General features: G+C 38.6%; 1 protein-coding gene across 1 annotated transcript in view; it reads left to right on the top strand.

Moving 5' to 3' along the window:
* Window positions 1–2,768: 2,768 nt before the first annotated feature.
* The window catches only part of TBCD (tubulin folding cofactor D), a gene marked incomplete at both ends in the record, with an annotated part of 130,263 nt that continues 111,085 nt past the window's right edge, over window positions 2,769–21,946 (top strand). The window contains 7 exon segments of the mRNA XM_082008267.1: window positions 2,769–2,961; window positions 7,535–7,585; window positions 7,808–7,905; window positions 8,626–8,727; window positions 10,381–10,527; window positions 11,356–11,411; window positions 15,310–15,442. Of these exon segments, the coding sequence (XP_081864393.1) occupies window positions 2,769–2,961; window positions 7,535–7,585; window positions 7,808–7,905; window positions 8,626–8,727; window positions 10,381–10,527; window positions 11,356–11,411; window positions 15,310–15,442 (780 nt within the window).

The following is a 21,946-nucleotide window of genomic DNA, read 5'->3' as shown; positions in this document are numbered from 1 at the left end:
GGAAGTAATGACTAGTTCCTTACCTGTCCCCTTTTTTGTCCTGTTTTAGTTTCCTGCCTCTGTTTCCATGCCTTTTCCCATTTATATTTCTGTCCTCTTTCCTTTCCCCTGTGAAGTATCCCGATCCAAAATTTAAATCAGATTCTATGAATCTGAAAAGGAAAACTTTCTCTTTTTGATTAAAAAAGTAAACAAGGCCCTTTGGACTGCACTTGGCAAGCATATATAATTAAAAACATTTCTAATATTTATTTTAATTTAATGTAATTTACTTACATGATTTTGTTTTTCTCTTGCTATGAGAAATTAAATTACAGTGGTATTTCTTAAAAGGAATGTCTCTGTAGTTCCTTGGTAATTAACCGTATGGTCAGAAAGTGGATTGTTACCACACAAGTTTGATAATAACATATCATAGTTTTAGTATGATATTGTAGTATGTTATACTATGATAGTAACACATTTAAATACCTTTGTAAAAAGCAAAAAGTGGGAGGGAGGCTTAGTGTTTTGATAACAAGAAAGCATCTATTGCTGCTGTGCTGGTTGGTGCTTGATTTATTTTCAGTTTTATAAAATAATGTACAGTAGGCAAAGCTAGTCTGTTCTGCCACTGCTGGATTATTGAAGGAACGGTGTCAAATTAGATTTATAGTGTTTTTTAATATTCCTAACTGCTTTATTTTGACAGAAAACATAGGCAATGAGAATTTGGGGAGAAAACTGTGCAACAAAGATATTGGCATACAATGTGAGCTAGAGTACATTAACAAATTTGTATTTTTTTTTAATGGAAGGAAGTGGTAAAGAAGGTAAATGTAAGTGCAGTCCAACAAATGCTTATGTGAATCAGAAAATTCAGGTAAGAATGACTGAACTTATGTATTTAGGCTTCACATGGTTGTCACGACTAATACCTAAAACATATTCCAAAATGGTCAAATCTGTTTAGACTTTTTTTCAGCTTTAAATGGCTGTGCTATAAGGATTTCATAAACTTTGAAGTTAGATGTTGTAATTTAAACTGTTTAAAAAAAAATGCATTTCATTCTCTGTTAATATAATACAACTAATTATAAATTTTTACTTCCTTTGAATTTGGGCTACAACTAGGGGAAGTTGTAACAGTGTAGTTATAACACTTAGTGTAACTAGAACAGCAGAAAAGTGGAATAATAGAGTTAGAATAGAGTTGAAATTGTAGCCGATAGCTAGAAGACCCAGGTCTGAGGAAACAGAGAAGTGCATGCTTACTAGTATTTGTGAATGTTAACAAAAAAACATGTATTACATTGGAAAGTACATGTGAACTTCTCCTTCTCAAATAAAATACTTGCCTTGCAGAAACTAGGCATTTGGTGTACCTGCTTTTTGTGGTTGTGGCTTGCGTTAATGAATTTGAGCCTGGAGATAAGATATTTGGGTGTGGATGGAATTGCTGGATACTAGGAAAGAGAAATTAGCTGTCCTAATGTCCTGGCCAGACTTAAGTGCCTGCCTGAATTTCCTTTATCATCAATGGAGGGAGACGAGCACCTCTTGAAGGTAACTCATTTCACCCTGAGCACCCATTTTAGTTTGTCACTTGGCCTGATTCTTGGAGTTTATTTTCTGTTAAGTAAAAAGTAACCAGAGGTGACTTAGTCAACGTCTGCTTTAGACTGACTTTGTTATTCTGGTGTGGTGATGTGTCAAGAGAGAAGTGGAAAAGTAGTGCTGTTACCTGTTAAAATACTCAGTTAGCTGGGGGGAAGGTGTGTGGGGAAGGAGAGTGGATGGAGATATTGTATGTCTTGGGCTGAAATATGACAAAATATCTTCCTGAGAAAGCTAAGGGGAGAGAATCTGGTGTGAAAGATTGTAACTGCTGCGAGGGGGCAACCATTTGTTCCAATCTGTCCACTTGCTTCCCTTCTGTATTGTAGCTGTCGGCATTCCAACGTCGTTTCCAGAATTTTATGAGATTTAGATAACGAGTTGACAATTAACCATATTATTCAATGTTTTGGCGTGGATAGGGTAAGAAATGGAGAGGGTCACGGATAACGGTGTAATCCCGGTGCCTTCCACGCGCCTTTTGCAACACCTGCGACACGACGCGAGTAGCAAATTCAGGGCACTTTTTCCTGCCACCAGAGAGCTGCTGCGCAGCAGAAACGCGGGCAGGGCACAGCGAGGCGTTTTTCCCAGCTCGCCGAAGGAACGTCAACCACGGCCTGTCTGCTCCGCCAAGCCGCAGGAGCCGCAATACACAGGGACACCGCCGCCTCCTCGGCCTGCGGCGGCGGGGCGGGGCCGCGCGCGGGAGCGCAGCCGTCTCTGCACCCTTTCGTCCCGCGCGGCGCTCCGTAGGAGGCAGGTCGCGCCCGGCAGCGCGCGCAGGGCAGGCACTGGGGAGTGCAGCGGCGGTTGCCAGGGTAATGCGCGCGGGAGCTGCCGGCTCGTGCCGGGGCCGCGACCGTCGTTCGCCGTTCCCGGTGCTGTCGCCGGCGTTTTCGCCACCTCCGAGAGCCGCCCGCGCTGTGGGACGGCTGGGGAGGCAGGGCCAGGGCCTCCGCTCCGCGGCGTCTGCTGGGGAGGGGCGCGGTGGGCCGCATGGCGGCGAGCGGGGCGGGGCCGGGCCGGGCCGCGGCTGGGCGGGAGCCGTGTGTGAGGAGCGGCTGCGGGGAGGGGTCGCCTCTGCGTCGCCTGACCCTACTCGCGCCCAGCGCGGGGGGTAGCCTGACTGACCGGCTGTTGCAGGAAAGCGGTGACGGCCGGCCTCGGGCATGGCTTTGGGCGAGATGGATGGAGCGGGGTCGGAGCCGGAGGATGGCAGGAATCAGGAGCCAGGTATCGTCACCACAAGAAATATCCTGGAGAGTTTCACAGAGAGCCAGGAAGTCCGGGGGCTCATCGGTAACCTGAAGGGAATCTTTGGGGATCTGGTGACTCGAGAAATGACCGTGGAAAAATTCATAGGTAAGCACACCATCCTGAGGGACCATATTCTTACATTGCTTAAAGGAATTTTTTACCAAAAAAGGACTAAAACGTTAATTTTGGATTAGTGATAATGCTGAAGCTTTATCAACAGGTAGTTCAGGTTTATTTTTTTCACTTCATTTTCCAGATATATGTTCCATTATTATGTGGTACTTAACTACTGTAAATAAAAAACCACATCTTGGGTTTAAGAAATCTGAATTCTGACCCAGGTGTAGCCTCCAGTTTCCTAGTCAAATGCAGGCAATAATTTTGCTAAAGTTTGTCAAATAAAGCCATTTTTTGACCTAATTACTTGTTAAAAATGCATACATTTTGAGCTTTAAAGTGGTAATTTCGTGTTTTTGCTTTTCAGTTTCATAGGAAATATGAAGGGCAGCTGACTCTATACAGATCATGTAATCCTTTCTGAGTGGAGGCAGCTTGGATCTGACTTAGTAGCTGAGCTTTTGTGCCATATAATGAAAGCTATTCTGCTTCTAGACCTCAGCTGAATATAGAAGTGGTATAATTATGTGCATGTAGCAGTGTCCTAGGTAACTAGCCTGTTATAATGCACATCTGTGTATTGGAGCCAGTATTCTGACCAGCTGGTTTGAAAAAGTTAATTCGAAGTTTCGTGTATTTATGAATGAAGTGGACTAACATTTTGCTAGTACTCTTGCAGAAATGGTGAAATTGCAAATACTTACAGTAAAAATATTGATCCAGTGTCTTTGACAAAAAGAAACTAGGTAGGCAAACAATAAACCAGAAAGCACAAAATTTGGAAATCTGACCCTGCAGAAGTTACTCAGCAGAATTATACTCAACTGACTCTACTGACTGTTCCATCTGAGGAGGTTAATGATGAACATGTTCAGAAAGAAGTAGCAAGAGCACTCATATTTGTGGTGATTAGTATCACAGGTGAAATGGCAGAATTTGATGGAATAGAAAAGCAGTTACTGAAAAAATCTCAGTGGCTGAAAGGCCATTGCTTCTCCAACTGATCATCTTGCTATGCTTGTCTTTCATACTGTCTCTGTGTATTTAAACTGTATTTATGAAATTCCTGCATGCATCTCCACTCTATCACGTAAGTTCTTATGAGAAAAATTGCTTTGCTACCCATTGAAACCTGTGACTTGCAATTCTTGGGACCAGGTCCTTTGAAGATGGAGGGAATATTGCTGTATGATAAGTATCAGAAGAGCATATAATTTCCCAGTAAATACAGTGTTAATATACTTAAAACTGATAGGTACTGTACATTTTGTTTAATATTTGGTTATAATATTTAGTGTCATAAGGTATCTTTTAATCTTTCTTGGGCAAAATGTCCCAAATATGGAATACCTTTACTCTGTATGCAGATAACGCAGTAATCGGCACTTACAGAGGATTTTAATGCCGATCTCGAAGCATTCACAAAAACATGTGATGCTCATTTTTTGGTCAACTGTTAGAAGCAGAAGTTTGGAAGATAGCTTAATCTGCGACTATAATTGTGTAGGAAAATTTAGGAAGATTTTTTTTTAAATAATAGCATTAGAAGAACTTTTTTTTAGTTCATTCTCTTCAGCATTTAGATTTTGGGTTTTATTTTAGAGTGCCAGACTGTGATCTGGGAAAACAATTTGGCAAGATGAGGAATTTGCTGTTAAATTCCACTTCTGCTTGAGAGCTTTTGCTTTGGGTGTTGATGGAATTTCTTGTATTCACTAGCTCTGTTATTTGTACATGGCTTAAGGTATCATTATTTACAATGGGAGGTTAGTGATGATTAGGAGCTCAGGCTTCCCTCTTGATAGGAGACAGCACTATGGTATCCCAATGGAATTGCACAAGTTAGTGCAAGGATGCTGTCGGACTGGCTAGTATCTTGGAAGTCGTTGTGCAGTGTCATCCACTGGTCAGCTACAGCACTGTTGAAGTTGAGTTATGTCTTAAATCTAAGAGTTGATGTGACAAGCAGAGAAAAGGGATGGAGTGCAAAACTGAGAAACAAGCAAGTGCAGGAGAAAGAGAGGTTAAGAAAGTATTTTAGTTTTCTGATTAAAAAGCTATTTTCTGACCGAATACCTAAAATGGAATCATAGAATAGTTTGGGTTGGAAGGGACCTTTAAAGGCCATCTAGTCCAACCCCCTGCCATGAGAAGGGACACCTTCAACAAGAGCAGGTTGCTCAGAGCCCTGTCTAACCTGACCTGGAAAGTTTCTGGGGATGAGGCATCTACCACCGCTCTGGGCAACCTGGGCCAGTGCTTCACCACCCTCATGGTGAAAAGTTTCTTCCTTATATCTAGTTTAAATCTACCCTCTTTTAGTTTAAAACCCTTACCCCTTGTCCTATCGCTACCGGCCCTGCTAAACAGTCTGTCCCCATCTTTCTTATCAGCCCCCTTTAAGTCCTGGCAGGCTGCAATAAGGTCTCCCCAGAGCCTTCTCTGCTCCAGGCTGAACACCGCCAGCTCTCCCAGCCTGTCCTCCCAGCAGAGCTGTTCCATCCCACTGAGCATTTTTGTGGTCTCCTCTGGACCCACTCTAATAGGTCTATGTCTCTCCTGTGCTGAGGGCTCAAGAGCTGGAAGGACCCAGGCAGTCTCCAGCGCAATACTGGATCACTTGATCATCTCTTCTGAAATCCAACGTTAATTTCTGTAGCTGCTTTTTATTGACTCTAGGTTTAAATTGAAATGCTTTTGTTTCTAAAAACTGTGGCAAGTTATTCTTAGGTTTTTTTCAATATTTAATTTCAACTTGTCTTTCCTCAAGTCAGTTCCTGAAAGGAAGGTAACGTATTAGGCAGCAAGATTAAGTAGTGTGAAATTTTGGAGGAGCGCAGGTAGTAATAGCTACAGTTTGTATTTGTCCAGGTTAAAATTTGTCAAGGATTCTTTGTTCTTTACTGAATAGTTTTCTGTGTTCTATCTCAAAATAAAAAAACCTAGCTCTGAGAATTGTGACGAGCACCTTCGCTTGCAAAGTAGTACTACGTTGGGTTTTTTTCTGCTATAGTAGGGTAGCTCAAAAGAAAGAGATGAGAATTTTGCAGTGCCTATACCATGTTTCAGTAGAGATCCTCAGTGGTGGAACTATGTCTTTAAATATGTTCCAGGCATGGCAAGGAAGATAGCCTTGTGGTGAAACCCAATGTGTCCAGGGAGAATTTCCCCATGGCTGTAATTAGCCTCAGGGTTGGAAAAGTGTCATGCTATTACAATTCTTGATGTTGAGATATCTCTTTGTGTGTGTGTTTTAAAGACAATCAGTAATTTGACATGCTAACAAGCAGAACAATGTGTAAAAAGTAAGTGGGATTCCATTTGTTAATGAATCACAGAATCACAGAATCACTAGGTTGGAAAGGACCTTCAAGATCATCAAGTCCAACCACTAATCCAGCGCCACCATGTCCGCTAAACCATGTCTTGAAGCGCCACATCCACACGTTTTTTGAACATTTCCAGAGATGGCGACTCCACCACCTCCCTGGGCAGCCTGTTCCACCCTCTCAGTGAAGAAATTTTTCCTAATATCCAATCTAAACCTCCCCTGGCGCAACTTGAGGCCATTTCCTCTTGTCCTATCACTAGTTACTTGGGAGAAGAGACCAACACCCTCGTTGCCACAACCCCCTTTCAGGTAGTTGCAGAGAGCGATAAGGTCTCCCCTCAGCCTCCTCTTCTCCAGACTAAACACCCCCAGTTCCCTCAGCCGCTCCCCATAAGACTTGTGCTCCAGACCCCTCACCAGCTTCGTTGCCCTTCTCTGGACACGCTCCAGCACCTCAACATCCTTCTTGTAGTGAGGGGCCCAAAACTGAACACAGGATTCGAGGTGCGGCCTCACCAGTGCCGAGTACAGGGGCACAATCCCTGCCCTGCTCCTGCTGGTCACACTATTCCTGATACAGGCCAGGACGCTGTTGGCCTTCTTGGCCACCTGGGCACACTGCCGGCTCATGTTCAGCTGGCTGTCAACCAGCACCCCCAGGTCCCTTTCCGCCAGGAAAGAAGATGTGAACAAGAAGAAGATGTGAATGAAGAAGATGTGAACAAGAAGGCAGAAAGGTGTAAAGCAGCATCCTGGTTGTTGTGCGAGTAGGAGTGCAGCGTAAAGCTGGTACACCTGCAGCTGCAGACTGTAGTGGCTTCATGTCCTCTGTTTGCAGAGTTCCATCAGAAGTGGTGTGCTGGTAAGTTGTGCTTAGGAAAGGAGAACCACAAAGAGCTCTGCAGTGAAGGACAGCAACAATCTCAATGATTGCTTGTTTCATCCATCTGTGGGCTGTGTCCGCGGTAGTTTGAGATACTCCTGGAAGGGAGTTCATGATTCAGTGCAGGTAAATGTTTGCACTACAGAAGTGGACAGCCTATATTCTTATAGTCACTTCTATGTAGTTTTCTTCCTTTTTGACATCACTTACAGGTGGTAGCAGCACTTAGCTCAAGGATACTGGAATCTTAAGCTAAAGCAGTCTAGAATCAGGGACGTATCTCACAATTAATGCCTGTAAGGGCTTTTAATTTGAATAGCTTATTACAGGTATCTTTTCCTTTTCAGGTATAATGGACAAATACCAGGAGCAACCTCACTTGTTGGATCGCCACTTAGGTAGGAATGTCATCTTTAAATACTTTTTTGTGTATATACTTTTTTGTGTATATACTTGAAAATCTGTTAAACTAGAAGGTCCATATTTGCATTACAAGATTGCTGTGGTTGATATTACTTATATTATATGACTACTATCTCCCTTTTTATTATTAAAAGTATGAGAAACTGTAAGCTAACTGCATGTAGTCTCACTTTTTTTTTTCCCTCTCCTTTCATTAGAGTGGATGATGAATTCATTGTTGGATATAGTACGGGACAATGGATCTCCTCCCCCATTAGTTCACCTGGCTTTTAAATTTCTTTACATCATTACAAAGGTAAAAAAATGCAAATTAAACGTTCTGTAACTGAAATGTGTAAGTTTCTAATATTTTCTTCGTTGTTGAAGTTTAAAAAAATTCACATTTTCAAAAATAGTAAAATAAATAATTGTCTAATTGATGCAATGAAATGTTTTAAACTGTACTGTGAAAGATTAGTTCTCCTTTTTTATCATTTTCATGATAGCTTATGTTATTTAATGATCCAGAGTAGTAAAAATCAAGTTCTGAATGCAAAAAAATTGCAGACATTGAGATCCTGAGTGGTAAAACAAGAGTTGGAATGTTAAAAAGAAGAGTAAAGTATGATGAAGAATTAGATGGATTGTGGAATTTCCATCTGAGGGTAAGAAAACATTTTTTTGACCGTGAGGCTTGAACACTGGACTAGATTGCTCAGACAGGTCATGGCATCTCCATCCCTGGAGCTCCTGAATACCCTACTGGACATGGTCCCAGGCAGCCTGCTGCAGGTGAATGTGCTTTAGCAGGAGAGTTGGACTAGATGGTCCCCAGAGATCCCTTATTTTAAAGTTAAAGAATTATTATTCCATTAATTCTTACTAAGCTTGTGAAAATGCAAAAATCTCAAGGTATTTAAGACCTTAATTCATATCCTTGCTGTTTTTACTACATAAGGATCATATGATCTTTTCTTTTTCCTCAGTACTTGACAATGCCAGATGGCTTACTAAATTTTGAAACTTTCTGTTTTAGGTGAGAGGGTACAAACTTTTCCTCCCACTGTTTCCTCATGAAGTAGGTGATCTACGGCCTGTTTTGGATATGCTTGTAGACCAGAATCCAAAAGACTCTGAGGTGAGAACTTGCTGTACTTTTTGTTTCACTCTTACGTCTCCAACAGAAAAAGCTGATGAACAATGTAAGGAAAAAAAAATGGAAAAAGGTGTATAAAGTAGTGATACACCCTGTCTGGTGTTAACTGAATATCTGGATTTAGTATGAAAGTCATCTTGTCAGAAGAGAAATGTCTTATTGAAGGAGAGGTCTTGTGTTGTTCTTTCATGGGATGTGTTCTAAGGATTTAGAAGCAATGGTGATAGAAGTGCAAGTAAAATCTTTAACCACTTGTATAAGGGAACAAATTAATTGAAACAACAGTAATAAGAAATGCAGTGAGGGATATTGAACTTCTAAAAGGAGTAACTGAAAAGTCCTATTCCTGCAATGCATATCATTAATTAATTATGTTAATGTTATGGTTATGTTAATTTAGCTTGAAGTCATAAAAGTAAAATCACAGGAAACGGAGTATTTGGTTTTTATGTACTTATTCCTATTTCTTAAGGTAAACAGGCTGGTTTTTAAACCTTTGGGTTTTGTCAAAGTTTGTATGAGAACTTCTATTTTGATGAGGAAATGAAGACGATAGTTAATTTTCCTAGTTTAGTTTCATAAAATGGTTTATTCTATCTTCAGATCTGTGAGGGGTTTTATTTGTTGGTTGGTTGTTTTTTTAATTTCTCTTTTGAAAGGAGGGAGATGAAGGTTGGAGAAAATTGCACAATTATGGCATGAGGCATGAATTGCTTGGATTTTTGCCTGTTGGTAATAATTCCTGGGTGTGGAAAAATAACACTGAATTTCACATTTTTTTTTCTGCCTCTTTGCAATTTGAAAACCAGGTGACACCGCTTCATTATGTGTCCTGATTTAGTTTTATTTGGCTGGGAATGTTCTGGGCAAGAATTCTGATTCAAAAAAATATTTAAGCAAAGAATTTTTAAGCAGGGTTTGAGATCATAGAATATGTTGAGTTGGAAGGGACCTGTAAGGATCATTGAGGCTAACTCCAAGATACCATAGTTCATATTCTTGTATTTTTGAATAAGGAAAAATAAGAATTCCAGAAGGCTTATTAAGATAGGTGAATTTTAAGAGAGATCATAATCTATTATAAGTAACAAAAATCATGGATATGAAGACAGTAATTGTACTGCTGCTCTAAATTCAAATAGTTTTTTTAGTAAACATTGTTGCTTCTGACCACTTTGCTGTTACTATTGATGTAGTTTTACAGATTTAAAGCTTATAAGAGTTCCTTCTTGTCTGTCTGTCTCTTCAAAACGCATCTAAAGTTGTTTCAGTAAACCCATGAAAACAATACGTAAGAAATTAGGAAGAAGAACATATTTCTCTCATATTTGTGACTGGAGGGAAAGAGAAAACAGGAAAATGGCAACATGCGGTTTTCCTTTGGGAAGGAAATAAACTTGTCTAGATTTCACATTAAGAGGGGAGGGGCCATTAATTTTGTTACAGTTTTCCTGTTTAGAATCTCTTGTAGTTCTGTCTCCTTTGGTGTTACAGAGCATTTGGGTTTGGAGTTCTGTCATCTTTGTCCTACTCTGAAAGTTCCTTGGAGCTAGTGGATAGTTTGTGCTCCAGGCACTTTTTTGGAATATGTTCCAGAAAATTAAGTGTATGTTTTGTTTTACCGTTCTCTTCCAGACTTGGGAAACTCGTTATATGCTCTTATTATGGCTCTCCATGATATGCTTGATTCCTTTTGATCTGGCCCGTTTTGATGGAAACATTATTTCTGAGGAAGGGCGTGCTCGTATGCCAACGATGGATCGCATACTTAAAATAGCAAAAGTAAGTATAACACATCTATAATACTTTCAAACCTGTGATATTTTTCTTATGCTTAATCTTTCAATATATAATAAATTACTGTCTTTTCAGAATATTATTTAAGCCCATATTTTCTGCATCTAATCTGTAAAGAATTTCTCTATAGTTTTGGAATCTTCAGTGTGTTCTTTGTTGCTTTAGTGTCGCATGAGACTGTTACTTATTTTCCCTGAAGTAGTAAACTTATTTTATGACTATGATATGAATGCATGCCTTTGATTACGTTAACAGCTTTTAGCATTTGAAAATACTAGCTAGATTTTATGAAAGCCGAGCTTGATGATTTAGATGGGAAATGAGCATTTGATCAGGATGAGTAACATTGGAAGCTATGACTGCATGAAGAATTTTCAACAAAGATAATAAATTTCACTCGGCGTAAGCCGAAGTGGTTAACTTGTCATCCCTTTAAGATAAAAATAAGCAACAACCTCCTCCCCACAAATACCTGAACAGCTTGTGCTTTTGTCACTTGCTGCATTTTAAGTGGCTTATCACTTGTAGCACAAATATGACCGTAAGGTAAGGTTTCAGTAAAGGTAAATTTGCTTTGAAAGACACTGAAAGGGAGAATTTGTTGTCTGAGATACAGTTTGTTAAATGGGAAATTTGATTTTTTTACAATCCTAAGCTCAGTTTGTAATCATAATAATTACATAACATATGTAATCATAATAACGTTTGTAATAATAAATATTAAGTTGTATATTCATGTACAAAGTTGTTATGTAGTTGTTACTAAATCTACACCTATGAATTCTTTTACTATTAGTTTTCTTTTACCTTTAGTGTTACTTGGTTGTCAGCGATAAGGCTCGAGATGCAGCTGCTGTGCTGGTTTCAAAGTAAGTCTTTTTTGTGCTTCTTAGCAGAAAGGCAAAAAGCTAGCTCCCATTTCTCCTGCCATTTTTTAGTCTGACGTGTTACTAATGACAGCATTGGGAGGACTGGAAGTTGCCAACTATATGTGGGATGTTAAACTTGCTTGAATCAGATCCATTAGTGTGTTTATTGCTTGAAATGCTGTGTTTTCTTCTGTTTACTAGAGGGACAGGTAACTACCACCAGTGATACGGATCTTCAGTGATAACAGGATACTGATCAAATTGCCTTATAGGGACTAGTTTATGTTACAGGGTTTCAGAAAGACACTGTTACTTTGTGTTGCTGCTGGTTTTTGCAGTGCACGGGAAAATTGAGAACTGCTATTTAGTATTACTGGCTTGATGTGTCCTAGTAGTACTTAAGTTATGTAAACAGAAATAGTAATGCTAGAATTTATTTTCTTGATATCCCCCTTGTCACTTTCTTCATTCTCTCATCCAGAACAATGGATTCTGTTTTCTTCTGTCAAATAATTCATCAGATGAAACAGGTGTAGGATAATGGAACTTTCTAAATCCCATTGTTTTACATGGTTGTTGTTCAGACACTGAACAATTTGTGACAGAGGTGCAGTTGTTCTGACGCTTTTTTCATCACTTCAGTAATACTGGTGCTAGAGTTGTTTATAAATTTGAAATAACGAACTTCTGTATCTGTTCTTTCCTCATCTAGTGCATTAGTGGAGATTGGTTTCATTTGTGATGCGTATGCAAACCAATTACAAAGACCATAAACTGTGCTAGTACACACACATCTTTTTCCAGTATATATCACAGTACATATTCCAGTATATTCTAGTGGAAGAGGGCTTTAGTCAGCTCATTTTGTCATTTGGTTTTTCTTTTTCTCTCAAGCAAGCAAAACCCCAGAATTTTCACACCAGCATATGCTCGCTCTCTCGCTCTCTCTCTCTCTCTACACTAGGGGGCTCTGCCAACATAGTTTTGCCAGCGTAGCTGTAGGAGCAGAGGTTCTGCAGGATGAACAAGATGAAATGATGATAGTGGATGTGGATAGCTAGTCTGAACTATAAAATCTGTGTTACCGTTTTTCTCTGCATTAGGAGGCACTAAATTTGTGGGATTAATTGTATCAAAATAGTTGTTAAATACAACATTTAGTAGAGCACATCCTAACTGTCTTTTTGGGAAATAACTCTCCATGTACTTATTTTAAATTTATTCTGAACTTCAGTCACAGGATTCAATGCTTTAGAAATTTGTATTTAGTGAGTATAATGCTACAGTTCTGAATCTGATGACAAAAAACCCCACTTCTCTGTTCTAGAACCGACAGCGTCAGGTGGAATATTCATGAAGGAGCTGAGATTAGAATTGTAGTTCTCTGGTGACTAGTCCTGAACTTTTCTGATTTACACTGAAATATTTCAGAGCAAAATTTAAGTGAATGCCTGAATCATTTGAATAGTCTTTAACAAATAATCTTGCCTGTTACATACTTATTTCCATGTGACAGAATGTAGGTTTGTCTTCTTATCCTAATTAGTTTTTGCAGTCATTTTGGAAGTGATAATGGGAATTTGCTTTTCTAGGATTTTTATATATCTGCATTGCTAATCTGCCTTGTCAGAAGTTGACAGAAGCAGAGGATTTGAGGTGAAAGTGTGACTTAGAGTGGATTATTCTTGAGCATTCATATGTGCCTGAATGTGCCATGTATATTTTTCACTTCCTAAAAACCCAGAAAAATACCCAAATCAAACAACTGTGATAGACGCTTGAAGGTACATCCAGTATTTGGAAGCCTTCTCCATCCTTATGACAGTAATTTTAAAACATTCTTTCCTCACATTATACTAACTGAATTTGCACTTCATTTGCACTCCAGGGTGTCTGTCAAACTAAATTACTAGTGGAAGCATATATAGTAATGGGATTGATTACAGCATTGCATTCAGCAAAACTTTGTCTTCACGCAGTGCCCAACCTTGGATTTCAGAGGGATTTCATAAGTACCTTATATCCTAATGCAGGGTGCTATGCAGGCATGTTATTAGCAGTTGTCTTATGTTGTCTTCACCTCCATTTTATTGGCTGAATTGATTTTTATTAAAAGTATATATTCATAACAAATAAGGTGATAGAGTGCATTTAGCTGGTTCTAGTACCAGCTGCATCAAGGTGTGTAAGGCTGTAATGGGAGCAAAATTACTATTTAGTGTAGTTAAAATTATTTAGTTTATTATGAAAACACCATTTTCAAAATAGCCTAATGGTTAAAACACTTCACGAAGAATTAGAAGACCCAGATCCAAGACCTTTGGATCCACCAAGGCTTTGGTGCACTTGATTTCACTGCTTTCACATCCCAAAACAATTCTTTAATGAACGGGCATATTTATTCTGAGCTGAGATCACTCTTTCATCTTCTTGGAGTTAGACTGTTAGGGGTAGGCAGGAAAACAGAAGTCCTAGGACAGACAGAGAGATAAGATACAGGAGTCTAACTCTGTAACAGGCTGAGTAGGAAACTCCTTGGGGACTCCTGCTCTAAGGAGTTTATGAATTTAAAGTGAAGTTTAAAAATGTCAGGATCCAAGACTTCCTGTTTTCCAAAGTAATTTACTTTTCATAGGGCAAAGGAGCTGGAGGTTGTTTCATGAATTCTCTTTTCTGTCTGCTCAGTGACCTGGTGGCAGTAGGAGGAGATGAGGCTTATCCTTATCTTGCTTCTAGTCTGGAGGTTAAGGCACTCCTTTGAGAAATTAAGATTTAAACTTCTCTGGGCTGAGAAAGGGTCTAGGAACCAGTTCATCTGCTCTCTTACCTGTGCTATTGTGCAAAAGAAGGCTTTGTCCTTGCTGCTCTGTTATAAAACAAACCACCCCCCTCAAGTAACCCCTCCCCCAAATCCTCACTGTTCTGTTGCTGAACACAATAGATACTGACCTTGAAGACAATTCAAGCGATCACATGGCTGCTTACTGTTTCCTGTGTTCTCTCTACTTAATATTCCCCGTTAGTTAGCTCTGGGTGCAGTTCACCATTTAATTTGTAGGTATATAAATTAACCAGATACAGACTCTGCGTACATCCTTCTTTAAGCACTATGATTTGTACTTTGTGAGCTTTCCCATGAACCTTGTTTCCTTTGATTTAATTGAGAACAAATTTTTCTTTTTATTTAGTCTGAATCTCTGCTGGAACAGGACCCTAATTTTTAGGTGCTAAGAATACTAAATTAGATAACTGAAGCAGATGCCCTGACTGTAGCTTGGCTGACACTGATGATGACTGAGTAGAGTTTTATGAAAGTAGTTTAACCGTGATGAACCTCTTTTGCCCCGTCTAAAATGGGTAAAAATGCATCTCTTGACCCATTTAGTGGGTTAAATAACAGGTGTTTGACCTTTTCAAATATCTGAAAAAACAAATATAGTGCTGATGATTATTCTTCATGGGCCTGGCTGATAAAAGTGCGTTATGGACCAATTGTTGGTTTGCACCAATTTTCAGATTTGCAGGATGGCTTTTCTTGGTGAGAATGGTGGAGAATCCTCATATTTGTTTCAGCTTTTCACTAATTCTAATGAAAATAATTTCTATGTGGGACCTTTGGAAAGTTTGCTTTACAATTAAGATGAGAAATCTTTAGAATCCAAGTTTATAGGTTGGTTTGAAGTGAAAGTGAAATTCTGGGTCAGAGCCTTGCACAGAAACAGAAAAGCCAAAGGTACGATGGTTTGGAGTGTTCCCACCCTCAGCAATTTAGGAAAGATAGCCACTGGAGAATTGTTTTTAGGAACCACAACCAGTTTGGATAGCAGGAAAGATTATTTTTCATTGTCAAAGTTAGTAACTGCAGTGTTTTGTTTTGTTTTGTTTTTTTCTATGACAGATTTATTGTCCGGCCTGATGTCAGGCAAAAAAGGATGGCAGATTTCCTGGACTGGACACTTTCAATGTTATCTGAATCTTCCTTCCAGACCATGGAGGGGACTGTTGTTATGAATGGCATGCTCCAGGCTCTGGTAAATACTGTTTCTCCTTTAGAAGAGAGATGATTGTATTTATGATTGTATGATACTGCTATGGTAGATCTTTAATAGCAAGTGCACAGAAAGGTTCGTGTTTATTAAAAAAGGGTAAGATAATATACAGCTAGAATTTCCTTCACAACAGTTTTGAAGATGTAACTTCCCATGTATCTATATTTTCTTTAAGTGTTCTGGTCATCACCAAATGAAAGTGAAGTTGCCAGTATAGATACTGATAAATAACTCTCAGAAATGCTTTTAAATATCTGATTGTGTATCAGAAGTCATTTCATAAGTCAGTTTGGGTTGTGGTTTTCTTTTGGGGTTTTTTTTTTTTTGCTTTGAACAAAACCTTTGAACTAAATGAAAAAATTTGGACTGTACAAAATGAAGAGGTTGAGCTCCTGATATAGTAGTGGTCTCTCTTAGGCTTTGCAGAACTGGTAACCAAAATGCAAGTGGGTCTTGAAAGTTGTATCCATTCTTTCATTCTTCTAAAATATTATTCTCAATAGTTTTAATAAGACATACTAAAGTTGTTAGTGTCCTTCAATAGTCTGAAAAAATGCAGTTTCCTGTGGTTTTGCTTGCTAACCTGACCAAGTTTTTTGCTTAATGCTCCTTACCTTGTGAAATAACAATAGTTTATGACTCAGAGCTGAATTCTTAGTTTGGGTTTTAAAAGTTGTATGCTACGCATGGGAAAAAATCTGTAATACCTGAATCACTAGTATATGATAGCACTCCCCTTGTACATTCTAAGAAGCTTTTTGTAAAAGCTTTCTTGTAGTTTTATACCCTTAAAAGTGTTGGTGTGCATTTTGAAATACTTCAATAACAGTTTTGGTATTAGTTCCAATTTTGATGTCCGAATATATTTGGGTGGAATGGTGGAGTTTGTGTGGGTGGAGTTGTTCCTTCTTGGTTTTGTTGTTGACCAAAGTCGAGGTAGTGCAAACAAAGTCAGATGACATGCGTCTTTGCACAGGTTTAAGGATTTGCTGGTGTTTGTACGAGTTTCTATAATTTGCATAAATTTGCAGCTCTCTCTAAATAATTGCTGTGAGGACTTGTATGCAGTATGTTACTAAACATCAAAGCAAAGTTCTGGAACAAGTGTGTGGTGTGTGGGGTTTTTCTGTGGGGTGGTTTTTTTTTTGTTTGGTTGGGCTTTTTTGTTTTGTTTTGTTGGGGTTTTTTTTTTTTCCTCCAGCAGCTCTTCCAAATCAGAAGATACAAGAAATGATCTATATTTAGAATAACTTAGGACTTGCTGCTTAAGCAGGAGGAAGCATTATTTGTATGCATTGCAGTATGTTTCAAAAGGCGGAATGATGTTTCATCATTTTATTGTCAGATCTGGAAAGGGAGACTGACTGTTTGCCATTCTAGGTGCATGATGAGACCTGTAGGATGTATAATACATTAGCGTTTTGTCATAATTCCTTTGAGTTTGGCTTTGGCTCTATCCACCTGTTCATTAGTGCATACTAAGCGAAACAGGTGAATACTTAACAAGTAGAATCGAAACTAGAATGTGATAGAATATACCTGGAAGCAGAAGCCTGCCTTCTTGCATTTATGTGAATTTTTCTTGCTCTGTGGGGTAGGAGAAGGTATTTATCAGGCCAGTTTTATTTGTGTCCTACAGCTCATAACTCTTGTTCCAGTTGCTAGGTATGAGCAGAGTGAATTTTTAAAGCCTTTACTTGCATTCAGTCTTCAATTTTTAATTTCAGTTACTGCAATGGAAGCATTGAGTTATATCATTAGGGAATAAAGATTTTCAGAATTATATGTATGCAGGTATGTGTGCACGCAGACATGCTTAAGTGGAGTCAGAAAGACTTATTTCAAGAGTTTAGTATTAAGAATTTTTAACACACTTCTAACAATAGTATGTTGTTAAACCAAAAATATAAGAGGAAAATAAAAGCAGTGTTTAAAATAAGTAAACCTTTTCTCTTAATCATGCAAGATTCTAACAGTCTGTACAGAAGCATAATAAGTTATTGGGAAGTGTGTAAAGCAGAACACATCCTCATGAGGCACAACTAAAACTTGTGTCAACAAGCTTCAAATATTCGTTGCACTTGGATTCCTTCAGCAACTTCTTACTTTAATAGTCAAACTGTAGTTTCCTGGGCATTTCTCTCTGAACAAGCAGGAGAAAAAAGACCATTTTTCAGTTTCCAGTCAGTACAGCAAAGCAGGTTTCGGGCATGTGACAGGTTTTGGGAATGTCACCCACCAGGGTGGGGATAAAAAGTCTTTCTCTCTCTTCATCGGATCGGTTTAGGGCTGCCCCTAACGGGTGAATTTCAGTTGGGTTATGATATTATGCTGCTTACGGTCTGCATTTAGGAAATAGCTTGTAGTGAGATTGGCTTGGCAAAACTGTTTCAAAAAGACATGAAACTCTCTTGCATTTCAATGAACTGAAACTGCAAGTTATGTACGCAGTGAGTAGTTCAACGTTGCTGCACTTTGATCTGCCTCTTCGTGGCCTTAAGTCTTGGTGATTAGGTATGCTACTGTTTAATCTAACTCAGCATTATGTGTAGAACATGTACTACTGTTTCATGATTCTTGTTGAAACACGCAGCCTGCATTACATATTTTAATTCCACCAATGCTTTTTTCTTTTTTTTCTTTACACCTGTCGTCAGTAATATATCATTTCACAACAGGTGTGCACTAGCAGGAAACTTTGCTTACAGTATGTCAGATTTGTTTTTTAAAACTGCCCTCTTTTGTTGAAACTAACATTGCAATGTTGAATTAACTTTTGTGCTTGGATACCTTGTATATTTGAAGGATTATAAATGTTGGCTTAATAAGAAATTGCTACACGTTTTTATAACATTTGTTTACTTGAAGGAAACTTCTAACCTGTTTCAAGAATCTGCATTTTAAATTCTCTTGGTCTGGAGGTTTGCTTTTAAACCTGCCATTATATCAAACAGCTTTTTAGTTATTGCTGCAGGGTGTAGCACTCCCAGTTCTTGCGTGACAGAGATGTCATCATGTTGAGGTAGCCTTGGGCATTGAAACTTATTAAACCTTATTTGTTTTATAAGTGATTCAGTATACAAGTGTGAGTAATAATTAAAAAAAATAAAACGCCCTACACAGTGATCTGATGAAACTTGAGAGTCTTAAGAACAGGGCATTTCCCTGAGCTGTCTCTAATGCAAAAGTTATTTAGCAATAGCTACATGCTTATGTAAATTTTGCTCCAGGGAAGAAAGAACTCTCTAAGTCTATTCTTTCAGACCCAGAGGCACAAAAATAGAATATTTCCAAATAGAATGTTTCCCAAGTCTCTATATTTTTGGCATTCTCAAAGAATTAGCGATGCTAGGATTGTCTGTTGGCATTATTTTTTTAAAAAGGTGCTGTTGCTTAGTGATTTGGTGATAAAGATATACAAAAAGCAGTGCTGATAGAAGGAGAAGAAAAAAAAATTCTGCTGTCTGCAGATACCAAGGGCACTGACCCCTTTCTGGTCATACTGTATCTTCTCTCCTCCTGAATGGCACGGAGTACTCTAATGCGACCTTGTCTGATACTTCTGAGTTTTTTTCCTTCTCACCAGAAGTATTGTGGTTAGTTCAAGGTTCAGAAGTTCTGTTATCGTAAGACTCTTTCTTGTTAGAATATAGTACTGTCTCAAGCTGCTTTTTTTTTTAATTTCCAAGTATTTAAAATCTGTGTTTTTGAGTAGTCTTGTTAAGATGGAAAGGAACCATTCTGTTAGCTCTCCATGTGTTAGTCTAAACTTTTCAGGCTTTCAACTCTTAAATAACTAAGACTTGATGAAAACTGAACTCCTTTTGCCACCCATTTAACTGGGCTCTGTGCTGAAGTTTGTCAACTCAAGTACCATGTTGATGATCAATACCCTGAGAAATGTGCGTGACATACAGAAGGAGTACTACTTGTGTTGAAGACATAGTAAGAACGAGGGCTTTAACTAATCTGTTTTACCATTAGCAGCACATATAATTCATTAAATATTCTCTACTTTCAAGTGAACTTACTATTCTGACAGCATGTCCTCCCTCACCTTGTTTACCTCCCCACATCTGGCCTGGAGGCAGCTGATTGCTTTCCCTGGACCTGGATGTTGTGTGACTACTAGGGGGTGCTCCAGAGTAATGAAAGATATCATTTTCTTCTCTTCCCATAGAGGCTGAAATTATCCTTCCAATCCTTAAGTTGGTTGGTTACAACCAGAGGGTAGATTCAGACTTGTGTCTCCTGCTCGGCAGGAAGATGTACTTGCTACCAAACAGTCAGGCCATCCTTAATGGTGATTTGTATAGCTTGGGGAACATGTCCTGGAGATGATCCTGGCTGATATATCTCATGAAGGTCGGGCCTAAAGTGGGTTATGCAGACAATTGGAAGGTGTGGTGTGTTTCTTCTGTGATTACTAAGAAACTAGGCTTTGTTTTCCTTGCACCATGCTATTTCTAAAGCAAAACCAGACTTGACAGTCGTCATTGCTTGCACACCACTGATTTTCTCTAATTTGTAGGTGGCTTAATTATTTATAAGAGAGGGAGTCACATACTTTTCAACAGTTCAACAGGTTGGGTAAGTTGGTGTATGCTGTATGTCCTCATTAAAGTGAAGAGACCATGGCGTAACCTTGATTGCCTGGATACTCCAATAGACAGGCTCCTTACTTTCAGTATTGTTAGTTGCTGACACTAAAATGTCTATGCAGGTGGCAAACCAAGCTTATTAATTATTTTGTTTGTATCAGATTTTTTGAAATGGTGTGCCTTGGATGTTTGTCTTCCTTCAAGGCAGGAAGTTTAAGCTGAATACTGTAATGCTGATTTGTCCTTTTTTCTATCGGTTCTTTTATATTTTCTGTTCATGCATCATGTACTTTTCTTTTTTATATAACCCCTGTAAGCTCCAGGTTTGCAGGATTTTTCTGAGACAGTAACTTTGCCTTACATGCATGACTGTTTGTAGCACATTAGATAGGAAAATACATTTCTTTTTTTTTTTTTTTTTTTCTCCCCCTGAAGACCAGCATCAGTTAAAGTGCTCTTTTATTTCCTCTGGAAAACATATCCACTAAGCTCAAAAGTTCGGGCGATTTGGGCTTGTGAATGCTTTGACTATTAAAGAGGTAATGAAAACTTCTTTTCTTGACATTTCTACAATCAGAAAAAAAAACACAGACACTGGATTTCCTGCTGTGTTGAATATCTGAAGAGTAGCTCTCAACAGTCTGGCTATTACCTATTTACCTCTATAAAAATTGTTTTTTAAAATGGCTGTTAAACTTTTCTCCAATACAGAGAAATACCTATGTATCACTTGCTGAAACACCAGTGACCTGGTAGCAGGTTATATCAGACCTGCAGTGTATGTTAGTGGATGCAAGCAGAATTTTCTTTCCTTTCAGAAATTTGTCATTTTCAGCTGTGTTTATTCCAAAATCAGTTGGTAACATATTTTATTGAACAAAAACCATGTAAATATTAAAGCCCATTCTTTTAAAGTTTACTTATTAATTTAAACACAGTAGTTATGGTGTTCTTTAGTTAATTTTTACTTCCCCTAAAAACTTGTGTTGATAAAATAAAATCACAGAATCCGTAACTCAATTGATTTACAGCAGGTACTGTGATGATTTTAACATCTGAAAGTATATTATAAATCCTTGCAGTATTTTGTTTGAGACTAGATGTTGTGTGTTGAATATTAGATGTGAAAATGGTTTATTATTTAAGTATGTAGTGAAACTGCTGTAGGGAAGCAATGTATGTTTCACTTTTTTGTTCAGAAAATAATAGAAATGGTTGTGAAATGGAATCTGTCAAGTTCACTGTTCTAAATTGATTCATAGGTATGTGAGGCTGTTTTCTGACCTTTTTTTTTTTTTTTAGAAAAGTGGGAAAAAAAATTTTACTGTACAGTATTTGCAGAGTTTTCTCAATTCCTCCTTGTGTGTTGGTTAATTTCTTCCCACATCTTGCTCTAGAGGTACCTTCTAGTTACATTTTTCCTGAGGAGTCAGAACTGAATTCAAAGTTGGCCTTAAGGATGTGAAAACTCATGGAGAAACTTGTAGAAAGATGCCGGAATTTAGGAACTACGTTAAGACTGAACATGTGTAGATATTTCTTGAGGATTCTTTTCCACCTTTGCAGGAGCTCCTAGGCAATATGCTGAGAAGTGTGAGCGTAGACATCCAAATGCATTTGTCCAGGAGCATTCCCAAGGCTATATTAAAAAGCTGTTTCTCTACCACTGCATCAGGAATTATACTGTGTTTTGTTTTGTACTGATATGCTTCAGTATCATCCTAACAATTTAGGGGCAGCCTGTGTGTGCCTTCAAAACAGTATTTGCTCTTAACTGGGCTTTTACACAAAAAGGAGAAGTAATTGTGAAGATAAGGCACTGCAGAAATGCTGCGGTATCTCCTAGCATCTGCTACAAACTTACTAACCTTGTGAAGAAACCATC

This window comes from Phaethon aethereus (assembly GCF_964289735.1).
Source record: "Phaethon aethereus genome assembly, chromosome: 18".
Classification (NCBI taxonomy): Eukaryota; Metazoa; Chordata; class Aves; order Phaethontiformes; family Phaethontidae; genus Phaethon; species Phaethon aethereus.
Note: the sequence above shows the minus strand (reverse complement) of the source record. Positions and strands in the feature narration are given on the sequence as shown.